This window comes from Apodemus sylvaticus, chromosome 1, assembly GCF_947179515.1.
Source record: "Apodemus sylvaticus chromosome 1, mApoSyl1.1, whole genome shotgun sequence".
NCBI classification, from domain to species: domain Eukaryota; kingdom Metazoa; phylum Chordata; class Mammalia; order Rodentia; family Muridae; genus Apodemus; species Apodemus sylvaticus.
The window spans coordinates 140470470-140490027 of NC_067472.1; the positions used below are offsets into that span (position 1 = coordinate 140470470).

General features: G+C 47.3%; 1 protein-coding gene across 1 annotated transcript in view; it reads right to left on the reverse strand.

Moving 5' to 3' along the window:
• Nucleotides 1–19558, reverse strand: part of Igf1r (insulin like growth factor 1 receptor) — a 286828-nt gene that overhangs the window by 31785 nt on the left and 235485 nt on the right. The window contains exons 6-15 of the mRNA XM_052160852.1: nucleotides 18324–18538; nucleotides 17830–17956; nucleotides 16317–16555; nucleotides 13319–13486; nucleotides 12920–13124; nucleotides 9110–9393; nucleotides 7520–7656; nucleotides 6885–7044; nucleotides 1349–1451; nucleotides 716–786 (exon numbers count right to left, since the gene is read on the reverse strand). Coding sequence (XP_052016812.1) covers nucleotides 716–786; nucleotides 1349–1451; nucleotides 6885–7044; nucleotides 7520–7656; nucleotides 9110–9393; nucleotides 12920–13124; nucleotides 13319–13486; nucleotides 16317–16555; nucleotides 17830–17956; nucleotides 18324–18538 — 1709 coding nt within the window. The remainder of the gene's footprint in view (nucleotides 1–715; nucleotides 787–1348; nucleotides 1452–6884; nucleotides 7045–7519; nucleotides 7657–9109; nucleotides 9394–12919; nucleotides 13125–13318; nucleotides 13487–16316; nucleotides 16556–17829; nucleotides 17957–18323; nucleotides 18539–19558) is intronic.

A 19558-nucleotide genomic window follows, 5' to 3' on the forward strand; every position in this document is an offset into this window, starting at 1 on the left:
CCTTGTCCTGGCTTCCCACTGCTCAGCTGTGAGGACCTGAACAAGTGTGCAGAGACTGCTTGCCTGCCTGTACCTATACAGGTATGAGAGAAACCTATAAGGGCTAAGCGAGGAGAGGAACCCTCCTCCCCAGCCCCCTTAAAAGGTCTGAAGTCAGGCATAAGCACTAGGGACAAAAGAGACCAGTGGGTACAGCCCAGGTTCCAAGTCAGAACTTCTGAGCCATTTAATTAAATGACTTTCATTAGTTACTGCCAGAGGGAACGTAAATGGGCGGTAGGTGTATGACCCGAATCAGGAGAGAATAGCAGAGCGATTCCAAGACACACAAAGCTATATAGCCTTACCTGGTCAGGGAACAGCTGCAGCCCCACCTCTGAGTTGACATCCGCTCGGGATGCCTGGCTGGCTACATCAGTCCTCTGACTACAGGACAGTCATTAGAATGCAATGCATCTTTCACTCTGGTGTAACATTTCAAGCAGCTAACTGATCTGATTAGCAGCCCGGCCATAGGCATCTCCAGAGCCTGGTTTTCACTGGGGCTTCTGAGAGTCCCAGAATGTTTGAGCCACTGAGTGCTACAGACTTTATTAAAAGACAAGAAGGAAATACTACAAAAGGCAGGTCACGGGACAAAGGTACTTCAAAATTGTGCAACATTTTCCACCCAACAGTTCCCATATTCCCTTGGGAATATGGCCAGGCCCCTTACCATCAGCTGCGCTGAAATACTCAGGGTTCACAGAAGCGTACAGAACTCCATTGCCCAGCCTGCTGTTATTTCTGTCAAAAAGAAAATATAAAATTCAGGTCAACAAACCCCATCTCCATCCATTTGTGTAAATACTTTTTTTCTTTTCTGTTTTTTTTTTCCCTCGTGAATTATCCTGAGCAAGGGGCACAAACCACGCTCTCTGCTAATAGGACCTTGTCTATATTCCTGACTCGGGCCCTTGTGGGCCAGCAGGTATCTGAGGACAAGTCTTTCCACTTTTGCCCTGGCCTCAGATTAGAGCTTTTAAAGAAACATTTGCTTCTTTGCTTCATTGGAAAAAACAAGGCTCACTCCATGGGAGGCTAAACTGGCATGCTTGGAGAAGCTCTTACAAGGCAGCAATCTGTATGCTAGAACAGCCAGAAAACAGATAATGGGTACAGAGAAAAAAGCACCCCCTTTCCTGTTGTTAATCATTAGAAAATATCCTTTTTTCACCCCTCTGAAGAATGTCTAACTAGGAACTCTGGCTGTCTAGTCTGCATGGTATTTTCCCCCACAGATGATGTGTGTTCAAATCATCAAGCCAACATCCTATAACTACTGTCTTCCCCTGGCCCAGACACTCACCTCTTTCTATGGAAGACATACAGCATGATTACCAGCCCCCCGACGATCAGCAGGATGGCAACCGGCAGAGCAATGATCAGATGCATGAAGTTCTCATAGGTCGCTGCAGAGACAAGGAAGAAACAGGAAGACCTCACTCATGAGGTAAGTAACTGGCTTCTTCTCATTTTTTGCCCATGGTTGGAAGTATCATAAAACCGTTTCTGAAAAAGCCTTTACTCCCCCATCACACAGTAGGCATCTTCAAGGCGTCTTCTAGTGTTAGGACTAGACCAGCAAACAAACTGAATTGTTTGGAGAAAGAGGTAAATAAACACAGACTGGAGTATACACTCCTTTGAAGTGCTGCATATTCTGAATATAGCACGTTATTCTCAAGGCAAGCACTTTTTGTGCGTAGTTTTGTGGAAGTTTAGCTGAAGTAAAATGAGCAGACTCTCATACACATACTCGTTGCCCATGCTATTCTTATCTTTAAGAAAGTTCCACAGACAGCTTGCTCACCACCCCTGCCGCCCAAGCACACGATGACACTCTTTGCCAACGTTGCTCTCAGTTTTCTACAAATATGTAGAACCGATTCAAGTCTGAACTTGCTACCAGTACCTGGGTGGTGGGTACCACGTGATGGCATCCAGGGGTTCAGGTCTATGTCTCTGAAAATCCTGAGAATTCTGCCAGATTCAAGAACTGAGGATGCGGACAGGTAGAGTAACATGGTTGTACACTGGGCATAAGGGAAAGAGGAGATGGGGGAGCAAGGGGTGCTTTCCCTCAGGGAAACAGCTTCCCATGCAGAGGAATGTCTTGCAGAGAATACTGAATGAAAAGCCAGCTGATGAATGGGTTTGGTTTCCACTCCATCTTCAGATCCAAAGGAGTTAGTGGCTCCTCAGGAAAGCCTAAGAACCACACCCGTGCCCAGAATGTCAAGATGTTCTTGAGTATGTAACAGTGGCACTTATATGTTGGGGCAACCAACAGCTGTCTAATTGGACTTAAGGCCTGAGCATTAGGAGGAAATTCTTGCCCGACTCTGTAGACCTATCTGGCTGTCTGTAACTGATGTGGTCATAGACACTGGAGAAGAACCTGCTACTAGCGCTTTCTTAAAGCAGTCTACTTTCTAACTGCATTTTGAGTACTTGAGCTTCTGCCCACAGATGGACTGCAGCTCTCAGGCCTCACCAGAGAAGCTTCTTTCTTTCTGCAGCACATGGAAAGGATTAGAGAAAACCACAACTGGTCAAAATGCAGGCAACGGCTAACGGTAGGGCACCCAATCCCAGCATATATACCACACCACAACCCCCACAACAAATGATCATGGAACACTGCAAAAAAGTGCATGTGGTAAGATTCTAAGAGCCAGAGGCCCAGGGTGTCTGCTGAGAGATGGTACCTTTTACATAAGACACCCGCCTACATGAAATCTCAACACAGTCACCTAAACTTGTATCATGACAATACTGGTTTACATGCCTACTGAAGGGAGGGTAATCTCTGAAGCCCAACCCCTAGATGAAAAGCCACCAGTGATTAATGGCTGCTGAGAGAAGGAGAATCAGTCTTTATCAGGCATAAGCTTGCTGATAGGTTAGTCAATCCCAAGTGATCATCCCTAAAGACAGACATATACAAGTAACAACACTAAATAAGCTTGGCTGAACATGTGTGTGTGTGTGTGTGTGTGTGTGTGTGTGTGTACATGTGTGTGTGCATAGATGTGTAATGTGCAGGTTGCTTAGCAACAATAATTAAAGTAGTCATGAATCTGAGAGAGGGGGACATGGAAGAAGTTGGGAGAGGGAGGGGCCAGATGGTATAGACATAGATCACCAGGACATAGATCATAAGCAAGATCACCAGGATTGCACTGGTAATGGACAAGTTAAGTTCCAAAGTCAAGAACTTTCCTGCAGCCCTGGCTCTGAACAGTCCCAACCCAAGAACTGGGAGGCTGGATTCCAGCTGTGTAGCAGAAGGAATTGGTAAGACTCTGGTTGAAATGAGCAAACAAACGAATAAAAAGGAGTGACTGGAGAAGAAGAAGAGAAGGGCTGGGAGCCCACATCTGAGTGCCCGATGGAATGCGGATCAGGGATTGAAATGGATCGAGGCATCTCCATGAGAGCACTTTGGACCTCAGGTTTATACGTCTATATAGTAACTACTGGACAGCCACATAAACATGACTACACGATGGGATGGCGTTGTGGGTAAAGGATTTGCTGTGTTGCCCTGGCAACCAGAGTTCAATCCCTGGAACCCGAGAATCAACGCTTCGAAGTTGTCCTCTAAGCTCTGCATGCGTGCATACAGAGCACACATCACTAATACAGAGATGTCTCCTTAGAGAGGAGCTGGGGACTCAGTGGAGGCATGTTCCTGGACCGAGTCACTCACCAATGGTTCTATCTCTAAGCTCTATCCTTATTCTTGAGATACTACAAAAGCCAAATTTGTTTTTTAAATTAAATTTATTTCTGAATCAAGTATATTTTCAAAACGGATGGGGCTCAGCCCTTCCAGTTCCTACAAGTACTCACACGTATCCCTGCTGGAGAGAAGCTCAGAGCTTTCCTTTCCCCCAGGAGAGCTCTTGGTTTTGTGTTCCTGATTCTACAGGTCAGGTTGTGCCGTGTTCTTTTTGAGTTTCACATTTCAACAGGGACACAGAGGAACTGGAACACATCCAGAAGGACAAAAATGCCAGAAAACTGTCTATGCAAGAAAGACCTGAGGATATTTAATCGGGAAAGGAGAAGTCTGAAGAGGAGTTTAATAGAATCCAAGCACTACCACTTCCTTAAAAAGAGCAGGTGGTGCCTAGCTTTCCATGTACCTCCCTGATTAGGCATAAGAAAACCATGCTAAACTGTCTCGTAGGACACTGGGAAAATCTCCCAGAAGCAAGGAGAGCTATCACAAGCTTCAATCCCCCTGTGGGATGTGCCAACTTCCACTGGAGAAACCCCATCAGAGGGCCTCTTAAGATTCCCCAGTGGCATCCCAGCCTTAGCTACAAACATGCTCTCTCCTAAGAAAAGCCAGGCTCCCTCCGCTTCAGAAGCCAAGACTGTACTTCAGAGAACACTACCCAATTTCCAGGACTCCAGCGTACCCTGGAAATAAGTAGAAAGGTGGGGAAGGAGCTTGGAGAGAGTTGTAGAAACAGCAGCATTGGCTTGGTAGCAGGGAATGCTACCGTTAAAGCGTAAATGTACCCCAAGGCAGAGACGCTCAGGGCTTCATTGCCATCCTGTGACGTTACTGGAAAGTAGTGGCAACCTTAGGAGCTGGGTTCTAGAGGGAGGAAGTCAGGTTGCTGGAACTGTGAGAGAACTGTGGAACCCAGCCAAGACCCCTTCCCGTCTTTTGGAGGTAACCAGCTTTGTGCCATCGTGTGCTTCCTGACTCTGGTGTATTTTTTTCCACAGCACAGTCAGAAAGTAATAGAACCAATGGACATGGCGCTACAACCCCTGAAACTGTGGAACCACCCCTCTAATTATCTCTGGGTTTTGTCACAACAAAGGGCTACTTTAACATCACAACGGAGAGTTTACACATAAGCTACCCGATGAGACTAGCTACCAGCAAAAAAAATGAGAAGGTTCAGATTCTATCTGACAGAACTGTCTGTCTCATTCTTTCTAACTAGGCACAGCAGCAGCACATACTAGAATCCTAGCTTTCTGTTCAGACTTCTATTTACTTCAGTCCTTTTGCAGTCACTATGAGGATTTTCGAATATCACACATATCTTTGATACCTGGATCTGACTAAGTGGGCTGGCTATCATAGTATGAACTGACATAAAGTTATACATATACATATATTTATCATGTACAACTTATCGTAAAGCATGTGTACATTAGCTCAACCAGCATCAGCATTAACTCACACTGTTATCATTTCTGTGGTGATAACACTTTCTACGCAATATTCAAGAATGCTTTATTAACTATAGCTAGTGTGTTATATAATTCATCTCTTGAACTTTTTCCTTCTATATACCTAAAACTGTATACCTTTTGAGCAACACCCACTACGTTATATTGCCCTGGTAACCTGCAGGACTCTCTCTGAGTTCCCTCTTTTAGATTTCATATATATGCGAGGTCATGTGGTGTTTCCCTTCTGCATCTTCTGCTAACAATATTCCATTATGTACACGGACCACATTTTTTACCCAGGCATCTGCTAGAGAATACTTCCACTGTGTAGCTATTGTGACTAGTGGGCCAACAAACGAGAGAGTATAGATTTCAGCACAACTAGCTTCCTTTCTTTTGGATTGGGATTTCTGGATCTGTTGAGACCTTGTCTAAATCAAGACTCCAGAAGAGACAACTAGGAACATAAGACATCAGGAAACAACAGTCCCTTATACCCTAGATTCTAGCCTCAAAGCTGAGCTGAGATTTGGGTGTGTGTGTGTGTGCAAAAGGAATTAATATTTAATCATATTATAATATTTCTTTGTATATTACATGAACATGAAATAATCTAAAAAATTTGGTTTCTCGTAAGACACGTAAAAATTCACTATGTATTATTTCACCAAAAAGACTAAATTTTTTCCTGTGATCAAACAAGCATGCAGCCCTTGCATTTAAACATTTCACAACATTTACTTTTAAATCTGAAATCATACGGAACAGCTAGGAATCTTAACATCTCACTCAGTGGTTTCCGTGAAACATTATCCTCTAGTGTCTGTGCAAAATAGTATATACAGTATCTTCCAATGCATACTGGTGGATGATGAAAAGCACATCTGCTTTTTATCACTGGACAGATGAGGGAAGAAGAAAGACTCTGACTGGGATGCTGTCCTGCAGATTCCTGCCCTGGAGCAGTGATACCAGATGATCCCTGGGAAGATGCTGATGTTGGATCAGCCTCATTGACCACACAGGAGACGAACTATTCAACACAATGCTTTGCAAAATGCTTCCACACAAGCCATGAAAGCAAAGGTATCTTCTGGGTTGTATGATCCTCTTCTAGTTTGTCACGAGATGTGGATCCAAGGTTCAGCATCTTCCCTGGCTGAGATCTCAGATAACACACTGTTCCTTAGTGCGACACTTTGGGAAGGCTTCTAAGCTCTGTATGTGTGCGTGTGTACACGTGTGCCTGTGTGTATGTTGGGGGGAGGTGATGGTAGCACAGATGTGTATATACTAGGAAAAATATCAGTGTCTTCCTTTCTGGCTTGATACTTCCATTTTCTAGACATGCTTCTCATTGTAAGCAGAGTTCACCAATGAGCCATACTGGCTAACTAGGGATCTGCAAAACTTTGACGGTCAATCCACTGAACACTGAGGTTACAGAAGTACACCTGGTTTTTGTCAAGGACTTAAACTTAGATCTTTAAGCAAGCACTTTTCCTAATAAGCCACGCCCCCAACTTGGCCAGCTCTGTTCTAACAGAAAACCAGAGAACCCCAGAAACTCAGGGCTTCTGAGTTCTGGCCCAGCCGGCTTTTAAATTCACCATGATGCATCTCCCTCGGTGACTTACTTTTGGCTGGGACATAGAAGAACACAGGATCTGTCCATGACCCATTCCCAGAGAGGGAGGTGGCCTGAATCCGGGCTGTGTAGTTCCCTGGGTTTAGACGGTTAAGTTTGGCCCCTCCGTACTTTCTGTACTCCTGCCTGGACACACATTCCCGCTGATCCTGTGGAAATGTAAGGCAAGTGTTAATTTCCTACAAGTCTGAGTGAGATCTGACCTCTGTCAGCTCAGGTCATCAGGCTCTAACTCCAGCTGCCCAAGCTCTCCTTACAATTGTCCAGGGTATCAATAGAAAGGAAGCAATTATATCGTAAAGGTGGTCTTCAGGTTGGCAAATGGAAAACTGTAATCGAGTATGTTGGTCATCCAACAGAACTATAGAGGAATGAAATGTCATCAAGACATCTAGTCTGCAACACAAGGCCTATCTACAGTTTAATTGTTTGTAGGTGAAGCCCAGCCAGCTCTGTGCACCCAAGTCACTACTCAACAGAGATGGCGGTGCTAAGAAGACCCTTATCCCCCTGACTGCCCACCGCTCTCCTGTCTGCTTAGCAGCCAGCAGACAACCGGCACGCGGCAGTGTGTGCTCTCAGCGCTGACACACACGCAGCTGCCAGCCACCGTTCCCCACTCACCTCCACTTGCGATCCATATTTTATTTCATACATTAGAATCAATCCGTTGGGGTTCTCGGGTTCTGGCCACTTTAAAAAGATGGAGTTTTCAGGTCTTGGCTCCCAGGTCACTGGGCCAGGAATGTCATCTGCTCCTTCTGTATAATTAATGTAAACAAGCAGTCAAATTGGGTTTAGGTCCCCAGAAAGGATGACAAATGGTATGCTAACATGAGAACGACTCTTCCCCCAATCCTTGTATATACAGGGCTCTGGACAGGGACTGGACGTGCCTGGGGACCTGGCATCTCAAGCTGCCACAGCACCTCCCTTCCTTCTGACTGGAAAAACCCGTGGCCAAGTACAAGTGAACACTCCTGAAAAACCTATGCAACATTCTCCAGGTCCACTTTCCTACCTAAAAAAATTAAAAAAGAACCCTTCAAACAGAGCGGCCCTGAAGCAGGGCAGTGAGCTTTGGTGAGCTGAGCCTCCAGCTGTGACACTACGATATACTCTGTAGCCTCCACCCTCACAGCAAGCACAGCTCCCACATGGGAGGACGGGCCAGTTACAAGGCTAGCCTCTGAAGCAGCTGTTCCCGCCAGCCACCATCTCTTCCAGCTGCTGCCGGCCTCACTTCTGAAGCAGAGGTAGTGAATCAAAGCTGTTGAGTGACAGCTGAGAAAGGCCCTGGGGAGATAAGCTGTTCTCCGTCTCTTCTAGGACTGGGAAACTGAGGCACAGGAGGCTGAGGGCTGCATGTGAGTGCCAGAGTCCACCTCAGAAGGTCTGACTGCCCCAGTTCCCATCATGCTTTCTTCTCACTGATTGACACCTCTGTCCACAAATGAGAAGTGGCAGTTCACCCAGCTTCACACACAGGCGAATGAACGGCTGCCTGGGTGACAGGCAGCATCTGACTGTAGGAGGCGGCCCACAGGCTGCTCCAGTTTACCATGAGGACAATGCTTCCTACATTAAGGCAGCTGCTTTATTTGGGCCCAGGAGAAGCCCTCGCAGGTCTGTGGTGTGCTAAGAAGACCTCTGGTTTCTCGGCCTCTAGCCGCTGGCACTGAAGGAAGGCAGACCCTTAGGAGACTGGGCTTCCCTGAAAGAAGTCAGGTCACTGGGAAGATGCCACTGAAGCAGCTTCCCCTCTTTTTGCTCATGGCTGCCATGATGGGAATAGGTTTCCCTTACCATTTACTGCTGGTATGATGTGCTACTTCACCTAAAAGCTGTGAGGCAAGTGCCTGTGGCCTAAAACCCCCGGAAACACCGAGACCAAAATAAACTTTTCCTCCTGGTAAGATAACTGCCTCGGGTATTTTGTGACAGCGATGGAAAGCTAACTCATTCAGCTGTGCATAAAAGGGCACAGGGGCGTGTGCATCCACAGTGTGAGAGTCCTGACAGGGTTTATAACAACTTTCTATGGCAGGTCTGGGATGGGAGCTGGCACTGGGAACACTTTCTCTGTTCCTTGGGCACCTGATGGAACAGCCCAAGGAACGATGTATCAGCGACCACACAGCCGTTGGCCTGAATCTAAGGACCGTCAGCCTTTCCCCCTGGGCTCTCTGTTGGTGTCGGGGCTACCTGCCATACCTGCCGGCATGGTTCTCGCAAAGACGAAGTTGGAGGCGCTGCAGCCCAGTTTCTCCGCCTCGTGGTTGCAGCTGTGGATATCGATGCGGTACAGGGTGAAAGGCCGGAGGTTGGAGATGACAGTCCTCTCCTTGTTATCCACTCTGCTCTCAAAGAAAGGGTATTCCGTCTCGAACTCTTCCGGGTCTGTGATGTTGTAGGTGTCGGCTGCTGTGGTGTTCCTGCCTCGGCTGGACATGGTGGTGTTGGCCACTTGCATGACGTCTCTCCGCCTCCGTTCCGGCCTGTGGGGAAGAGAAAGAAGGTCAGCTGCTAAGGTCTTTAATTTGTCTTTTCCCATGGTCAGGGTAAAATAGGTAACAGAAAAGGAAAATCCTAACCTTGAACTAAAAGTAAGTATTCGGACTCTTTGGATAAGAACCAACAAATAACCTCGTGATCCATCTTGTACTTTCTGTGGCACCCTCAGAGAAACACACACACACACACACACACACACACACACCCCAGTGGTAGTGGTTCTATGCCAGGCTTTGCTCTGGTGTACCTGGCAGTGCTACTTGGTCAGGCCTGATGACTAAACATTAAAGAGGACAAACTAACCAGACTCATAGACTGGCTGGGAAAGGTGAGGTAGCTTATGCCTAAGACACACCAGGCAGAAGGGACCCAAAGTCCAACAGTAGTGGCTTCTTTGATCTTCTCTGAAATGAAGATGTTCTAGTTTCAACAGACAGAAAGTACCTGAATCCCAGCGCTTTTCCTGAGGAACAGGGTCTCCTATTGATGGTTGCCCCCAGTCCCTAGTACACATCAAACCTGGCTTTGCATCCTCCTTGGCAGTGATACCTGTGGCCACCCAAGAGCCTGCCTGTGAGGGGTGTAGAGCCTCTGCCATTGACTTGTGTTTGTTTGAGGAGCTAAAGAAGAACAACAGTAACAGTGGCTGGGGCTCTCTCTCTCTAGAAACCTTAAAACTAGACTTCTAACATTCATAAAAACTGAAAAAAATTATAGCATCAGATAAGCAGCCCTATGGGATGGAAGCAACCCTCAGGTTGTCTGCAGGTGAACCGCGGGCAAGCTGGGTACTGAGGCTGTTGCTGGCATTGCTTGTGACTGGGCAAGGGATGAGAGGGAGAGGTGGGACGCAGTCCATCTGGTAAGAACATGGCAAGCATAAGACAAAAGGGAGCCCGGAGTAAGGAGCTCAGCAGAGAGAGCAGAGGTTCCAGAGACGGAGGCGCCTTGGAAGCCATGCCCGAGGCCTCTGCATGTTCCCTATGCCCACATCTGCAAGCGTGAGGTAGAGAGTCAGGGGAAAGGGTTGCATGCCGCCCAGTCTTCAGCAGAGGCCTCTGCTACCCAAACCACAGTTCTGTTAGTTGCCGACATGCCAGGCCCCAATAAAAATACATAACCTGTCCACGTCAGGGCCCATCTCGAAAGTTAGGAATGGGTATTTGTTTCTATAAAGCTGGGGAAAGAGAAAGGAAATGAGGGTACTCATCTACCTGTCATGCTTACACCCGGCAAACCACAAAAACTGACCAATCAACAAACCACCTATCTCCCTGGAAAGAAAGATACAGGAAACCACTTTTTCTTTTGGCTAGAGAGACATTCAAAACCTTACTAACAAATTTCCTGCCACCCTTTCAAACCAGTGCAACACAAACTTGTGCCTTCATGTGAGAAGTTGCTTCTGTTTGATTTATTGAAAAATGATACTGGTCCACTCCCTGCCTTGACCCACCCCCAACCAACTGGGTAATAGCACCAGGCAGACTCACTGGTCTCCTTATTTATAAACACTACACTCTCGAAAATTATGCAACAGTTACTGTGGACACAGAGTCAGGACAATGAAGGGAGGCAACATAGTTGTCAGAAAACTGGGGATGGTTTGAAAGGAGTGGCCCAGATTTGTCAACAGTCACACTCCCCAGGGGTAGCAAACAGCATACTGGACTATCAGCTTTCCCCACTCCATAAAGTAACCTGTTACTATTGGAAAAACTTGGACTTAACATCTGAGAACGTTTTGGTGACAGAATCTAAGTGACTTCAAAAATAAAGATGGTGGCCAATGAAAGTCATTTACTAAACACCAAGTTTAGGAACTAGTTTTATAAACAGTAGCCTCCATTCTATTTAAACTCACAGGCAAAGTCAGACAATGAAGAAGGGCTAGATATCTTTAGAGCTAACAGGTCTGTATTTTCTACTTTATAGACTTTTCAGAGCAAATATCATGGAAGTCATCTTAAAATCCACTTGTTGATATAACCCAAGAATGGCACTAAAAGCAAGTAACAATAAGATAAACAGCCACTAAAGGCTTGGGGACCCTCAGGAGAAGAGAATAGGCCCAGAGCACTGCAGAAAGCTGAGGTACCCTAGGAACCTGGCGGGGGACACCTCAGTTTCCAGCCTCCAGAGTTGTATGCAGCCTTTCAGGAGGAGAGCCCATGGCCATGTCCTCTATCTCCTTCCCTGACATTACTAGTTACTCTGGACTATGGAGAAAATGTACAATCACTGTCGCTATGTCCAAAATATTTGGATCACCTTAGATAGAAATGCTACCATTTAAAAATAATGGTCTCTTGTTTCTCTCTCCACTCTTTACAAAAATGTATTTATTTACTTACATTTACTTATTTATTTTATGTGTATGAGTACTCTACCTGCATGTGCATCTGCATGGCAAAAGAGGGCATCAGAACTCATTACAGATGGTTGTGAGCCACCATGGAGTTGCTGGAATTTGAACTCAGGACTTCTAGAAGAACAGTTGGTGCTCCTAACAGCTGAGCCATCTCTCTAGGCCCTCCCACCTATCCTTAACTCCTAGGAAATGCTAGCTTGCCACATGTGTCTATTCTGTATATTTCATCTACATAAAATCATACAGTATTTATTCTTTACATTAATGAGAATTTCTTTCCTTTTTATAGCTAGCTAGCATTCCACTAAATGGATAATCCATCATTTGCTTATTTATCTACTGGTATACAACTGAGATTTTTCTAGCTTTTCCCCAGCACTGCTATTGAACTTTTTCTTCCTTTTATTTAAAACAACAATTAAACACATTTACTCCTTCCTGTACCCCCAGCATGAGGGTAGAGGTCAAAAGATAACTTGGGAGTCAGCTCTCTTCTACCACGTGGGTGCTGAGGACTGAACTCAGGTGTTTAGGCTTAGAAGGGTGCCTTTACCCACTGAGCCAGCTCACTGGTCCCCTTCATTTGCCTTTCGCTTTGCAGGAACTGATGGTAGAAGAGGAGCAGAGGGAACCCCGGAGACAGAGTTCCACACAATGCACACATGGAGCGTATGCATGGTTATGCTCCGGAGCTGGACCCCCTTTGAAGCAGACTGCTTCCAGCCCCTACGTGCTTCACTCCTCCGCTGGGTTGAGTGTCAGTGGACAGAAGAAGGGAGGGCAGGCAGACTGGCTCAAACCTCAGCTTTTCCTTTTACTGGTTTCCGGCAGGACAGTCAGGTGAACTTTGCAGGGGCTCCACTGCCAGGTGAGAAGGACCCCATCTGCTCTCTGAGGCAGACGATGTGGCTAAGGCTCTGCAGTTTTCAAGCCCACGCAACCCTGCCCCCATAGCATGAGCCCCCGGTCCCTTCCTGCAGGGCTGGCCTTCTGTAGGAGCTCTGCCGGCCATACTGACATCATCTATTGTTGCTATATCTAGGTGGGTTCTGTGTGGTACCCCCACCATGCAGTGGGGAGTGAAGGACCGGGGCTTGCTGGAGAGCACAAAACGTAGCATTTTCAGGGAGCGCACTCACCTGGGCACAAAGATGGAATTGTGAAGGAAATTCTCGAAGACTTTACGGTACTCGGCCTCCTCCTTCTCAGCCTGCTTCTCAGCTTCAGTTTTCGGACAAGCGCAGCATGGCCCTTTATCACCGCCACACACCTCTGTCTTGGGATTTTCTGTCACTTCCTCTACATCGATAGTACCGTCGGCGTACTTTCTGATGGGTATTTTGTCTGCTTGGAGAAGAACACAGTGGGAAGGGAAGCCATGCACCATGTGCCTGTGACTGTTGTTAGTGGGGGTGGGGAGCTGGTGTGCACTGCAGAGAAACAAGTCCCTCCCCCACGTGACAGGTGTACCCCCGGGGCTCAGGTACTCTCAGACAATAGACAAGGCCAGCGGCACTGCCTGCCTGGTCCCAGCTCACCTTTGGAGCAGTAGTTGTGCCGGTACAGGTAGCCATCCTGGGGCTGCCGCTGCCACCTCACGATGTAATAACTCAAGTTACCGTTGGGCAGAGTTGGGGGATTCCACTTCACAATCAGCTGAGAGGAAGAGTTTGATGCTGAGAGGACATCTAGGGGAATGGAAGGAACTGGGAAGAAGAACAAAGGACGTTTCAGGAAACGGAGTGGAACCCGAGGTCGAGGCTATCAGGGGCTCGACGCAAACCAACAGGAAGCTGCAAGCTTGACCTGGGCACAAAGATAGCAACGGACCAACCAGAACCCAAGGTGAACCTGAGCTTGTGAAAGAGTGCTAACTGGGAAGCCGACCCTCTCTTCAGAGCACTTGCTCTCAGATAATCTATGTGCAAACACACACAGCTCCTGACATGGGACTGAAGGGGCTACGAGGGCATCGCTGGGGTTAAAGGGAGCTCTAAAAAAAACAAACCTACAGTTGACTCAGTTATGACAACAGTCGCGCTCTGATGTGTATCAGGAAATGCCAAATTGGACTGCTTAGTACTTCACCTGTGATTGCAAATTTCAATCTCTGATTAAGATGACAGGGAGCTGAAATGAAGAGTGGGAGTCGGGGCTGGACAGCGTATGGGGTGGGGTGCGCCTGTGTGAGAGGTCTGTGAAACAAGGACCATGGACTCACAGATCTTGTAAGCAAGGCTGATGCAGGAAAGCCAGTTTGCCTAAGCTCTGATTCTATGCAAAGTCCTGTCACCAGCAAATGAGATTAACAAAACGACTGAGGCTTATATATTATTGATACCCAGACCCAAAAGTAGAACTGACTTATGTAAAACGGAAAACATCTTAGGACCACTGCCAGGTCCTCACTGGAGTTCCCACAGCAAAATATATACCACAGCCGAAGCACACCCCATCCACAACACAGACACACACACACACAGACACAGACACACACACACACACACACACACACACACACACGTTTCTGAAGTGCAAGAGATAGGATCATGGTATGTCACTTAAGAATAAGGTCCAACCAAGCTGTTTTTGAAAGGTGAAAACAAGCTTGTAGTTAGTCTTATGTCAACTTGGCACAACCTATGTGACAGAAAGAAACCTCAGTTGACAAGATGGCTCAGGATGATCCGGCTGTAGGGCATCCTCGTAACTAATGATTGGTGGGGGGAAAGCCCAACTCTTTGTGGTGAGGATATCTCTGGGCTGGTGGTCCTGGGTACTGTAAGAAAGCAGGCTGAGCAAGCCATGGGGACAAGCCAGGGCTTCTCCGTAGTTCCTGTCTGTGCTGGAGAGTCCACCCTGGCTTCCTTAACGAGGACTGTGATCCACATGTGGAAGTCAACTCCTTTCCTTGCCAGGCCATATACCACATCAACAGGGCGTAAACTAACAGAGGGCTGTCAGGATGTATGTGGTGCTCAAGGCTCTGAGAACCACTGACGGACAACACCATGGGAGACCAAGACTGATGCTAGCTCTTGCAGAGAAGACAAGCCCTTGATGCCTGGTCACGTGAGCATTTTCAAACGTAAGTATTTCCAAAACAGTTTCTTACTAGATATTCAATGACAAGTTTCCCAGATGAAGCAGAGGTAGAGGATGGACTAAGTATCTCATTATCAGTCCCAAATGCTTTTGAGGTCAGGGGTCAATTGCAGTTTTTAATATTTAGGGAGGAGAGCCAGATTTCTTAAGAATTTGCTATAATGATAAGAAGAAATTCCTGGTTTTTTCCCTCTTAAATCTGCTGCAATGATTCATTGGGAGTTGTTACTCCCAAAATTTAAGATGAGAAATATATTCAGTTGCGCTTGAAATTCCACTAAAACAACCCACTCCCAGGACTACAGGCCTGTGTGGAAAATTCATTTCTATGAGCACTTCAGGGTCAGCGAGACGGCTCTGACTGTTTATGGGATCACTTAAGTGGTGTGGTGGTCAGAGTGGGGATGGATGACTCTAAGTTATTGTTAAGATCTTCTCACTCTGCCACTTATGTACGCGTCTGTGAGACTTTAACGCACCCTACACACCAAAGCAGGATCGGGGAATGTTTACTGGTGCTGTAGACTGTGTGCGCTCCTCACCCCACAAATCACTATGTGGAAACCCTAGCCCTTCAAGTGTTGGGGCTCTTCAAAGTGGACAGGTCATGAGGAGGTAGTTTTAATAAATAGAATTAGCATTCTAACGCTGAGAAGGTTGGAGCCCCAGTGTGTGCTCTTTTAGACACCCGAGGGCACATCAAACAGATCCATATGGGCCAAGAAGTCGGCTCCCCCCAGTCACAACATGCCCACGCTTCGCTCTTGGAATGGTGAGAAGTATGCTGCTTTGCTTTGTAAGTCACTCAGTCTATGGGGTTTTTGTTGTAAGAGGTCAGTCATTATCTTTACAGTGAAGCGTATCTTTCTACCTCTCGTCTTTGCATACAAATTCACACACGTTTGCTTTTCCCACGCTCTGGAGCTGGGGAACAGGTACGTAAGCACATGGAGGGAAGGTGAGAAGGGTTCATCAGTAACCGGGGATCATGGCACTCTAAGCCTGCCAGTGCTAGCCTTCATTGGTCTGCTGAGAATGCTGGTGGCTACAGAGCCAAGGTGGAAAGCCAGCAAACCACTAGAGGCGGGCGGTGCACGGGTTAGCGTTGTCTCGGTCCCTCGACGTCTGCACTGACAGATGAGACCAGCCACCGGGGCATTCAGAGAAACCATCTTACTGCCCTGGGGGACCCCAGCTCAATGGTGTAGAACAGAGAGATTGACGATGAAGAGGGTACCAAGGCCAGAAAATGGTTCAGGAGAATTTGAGGTGTCGGCAGTGAGAATATAGCAGAGTATTAAGCAGCAACAACAGGCATCTCATTGGTAGGCCTACAGCCATACTGTGCCTTTGTAAATAAAGCAAGCTTATAAAAAGTCAGGGAACGGTACAGGGGCACGTGGGGGAACTGCTCATCCGGTACGCGGATACCTGAAGCATTGGTGCGAATGTACAAGATTTCACTTTTGGCCCCACGGATGTGGTCGTTCTCCACCATGGTGAGGGTCACAGCCTTGACATAGACAGCGTACTGGGTCCAGGGTTTCAGCCCATGCAGTAAAATGCCAGGCTCCCCCTCCTTGTTTGGAGGTAGGTCCACATCCACCATGTTCCAGCTGTTGGAGCCACAGGCATCCTGCCCGTCATATTCCGTAACGTTTTTAAAGGGTCTGAAAGACAATCGACACAGGCCAGAGAATGCTGAAGGGCCCTGGCATCAAAGCTCCCGAGAACCTTCCCCAGGGGCTGAGCATGTCACACTTTCTATAATGGGAATTCCAAATAAAACTCATCGTCAATTAGATTTCTATACAAGAATAAAATCAAGCATCTGGACTCGGGAGCTCAGCAGCTATGAACCACAGAACTCAACAAGAGCCTTAGAGACAGCAAGTTCCACATTCACAGGGGCTGGAATGCTGTTCCTAAGATGTGCAGATGCTGATTTTCTTCTCAAATGAGAGTTTGTTCTTTTATTTAAAAAAATAAAACTAATAAGGAAAAAAAACAAGCGGAGCTGTTTAATGCAAATAATAAACTAATAAAAGATAACTGTTGAACAAAACCAACTTTCCTATGCCCCCAGAACTCTAAAATGTAAGTCGATAATAGCTATTTTTGATGCTTAAATATCTCATAATATTCCAATATTTTGTTTCCTGATTGTCTCAGAAAGTGGCATCAGTGATACCACCAGTTAGCATCGCCAGTGTACTGGCAGCACTTTCAAGGAAAGAGAGGGTTCTACACAGATGCATGCATGGTGGGCAGGGTGTTACCTTCATGAGGTGAAAGGGCTCTAGCCACTGGCTTCTGAAATTATATTGACATGACTTGTGTTCGATCACAACGGGAGATGGGTGACTCCCACTTATACAAACACTGAGAGATTTCGAGCTTTCTGTTTCCCATGGGCTATAACAGTTCCCAGGGCCCTAGGTTCAGCAGCAGCGAAGGTACCAGGCACTGCCACCAGCACCTTTGCTTCTGGAAAGATGAGCTCCTGGGAAAACGGATGAGCACATAGCCTGGGAAAACCACCTGGCCCCAGGAGGCTGAGCAGGAAAATGAGACAGCTCAGAGCTGCGATGTGGGGTAGGCAGGATGATCCTATCAAAGACCCTGGGAACTGGTGACACCTAGGTCAGTCCCTCTTATGCTAGAGGGCTCGTGGCCCAGAGCAAAGTCTTGGCAAGGCCGTGCATGCATATAGTGACGAGAAAACATTGAAACATTGAAAGGCCTGAAGCGGATACTCTCCTGACTAGCTGTCTCAGGTTGGGACAGTTTAATGTGACAACTAGAGAGGTCACATGAGGATTAGGGGGTCACCTGGCCTGATTCTTCACATGAACCCCAAAGACCCTCTATTCAGCCAAGTCATACGATAACCTGGCCATCTCCACCCTCAAGCTTGAGGCCAGAGCAACAGGCCCAAACTCACGCCTCCTTGTAGTAAACTGTGAAGCTGATGAGATCCCGGTAGTCTGGTGGCCGGTACCGGTGCCAGGTTATGATGATGCGGTTCTTCCAGGTCGTGGTAGAGGTGAAACGGAGAACATCACTTTCACCTGGGGCACAGAGGCACATCCATGAGTGACAGAGACCCACTCTGACGTCTGTCTACTACGACTTCCATCCTGCCTGAGGCTAGCTGCCCATGTTAAGCTCCGTCTAGGTTTTGTAGGCAGCATTCTGGTTTTTCCTCAGGAGTCCAAACATTTCACTTGAATGTTTAATATACTCAATCAGATCCATAGGAAAATCTATCAATGTGCAAGTATCAGGGACCCACCCACTAACTGTGAAGACATGCACAGGCCAGGTACTGGCTGCAGTGGTTTGACAGTCCATGGTGAAGCAAAGAGCCCGCCCATGAATGCCAAAGACTGTTATCCTGACTGTGGCAGCCACAGGGGTTTGAATGCTGTCACTCACAGGAAGCTCGCTCTCCGTTGTTCCTTGTGTTTATGTCCCCTTTGCTCTGGCGTCCCTTGGTTCCGGTCACTTCCTCCATGCGGTAAATTTCAGAGACACACAGCTTGGGATTGAAAGCGAAGTACATTTTCCCTGACCTGATGGTCAGGTTCCGGTGGTTCCAGTCCCACAGCTGCTGCAAGTTCTGGTTGTCCAGGACATAGAAGGAGTAGTTCCTAGAAGCACAGAAATCCGCATTAGCACCCCACTGAGCCCACGGCCCCCTCCAGCGACACATCATCTATCTGCAGTGAGTGTGGCTCCATACCAGTAAGGGATTTGCCTACTGAGGCAGAAGAAACAGTTGCTGTGACCACTGGCAAAAGGACAGCCAAGGACAATGTTTTGAAATCGATAGGACACTAATTAATTTTATGACCTCCATTACCAACACACAGAGCTTTTCCCACCAAAGGATGTTCCTTGATTCATTCCCTGGAAATGCCTCTGGTTATTTCTCTAAGAGCCAGGTATGTACAATGTGCTTGAAATCAGCCTACAGGAGAACAGACATGCTCTGCTACTCAACCGGAACAGCTTACATACTAGCAGCAAAGACTGCCATTATCCCCGGGAATAAATCCTACCCATGCCCAATCAGCAGTGCATGATGGGATGGGAGACAGCCTGGCTGGCTGCTCCCTCCTGAACATTTGCCTCTCCCTGCAAGAAGCCTTCATTTCAGTCCCTGAATATAAGGGAGAGGAGAAAACACCCAGTATTTACCTGGGATCTCACATCAGGGTAGAAAGATGCAATGTCTCGTCTGTACACGGCTTGTTTTCAGTATACTCTACCACTAGAGCTTCTGGTACAGAGGTCCAGAGTGGGCCAGGAATCTCAATTTCTAGCAGGTAATTCTGGTAACACCAGTCCTGGGCCCACTCAGAGCCTATCAGGCTGGGTATGGCACTGTTTGCCAGGCCCGACTTCCACTAGAGGGGAGATGTGGGCCTGACCAAAGGAAAGACACCTAGCATCAGGGGCAGCTTATCTTGGGGTGGGGAGAGAGCAAGGACTCCCCTTGGGTGTCTGCAAAAGGAACCCGGAGCAGACCTGTCTCTCTGCCCCCACTCCTCCCAGAGGTTTGTTTATTTAACAAAGCTATTTCTAAATCTACCCCAGACCAGACAAATATGTCCCCAAGTCCTGCTCTGTCCTAAAGCTTGTGTCCACCTAGGCACCACCTGCTGAGA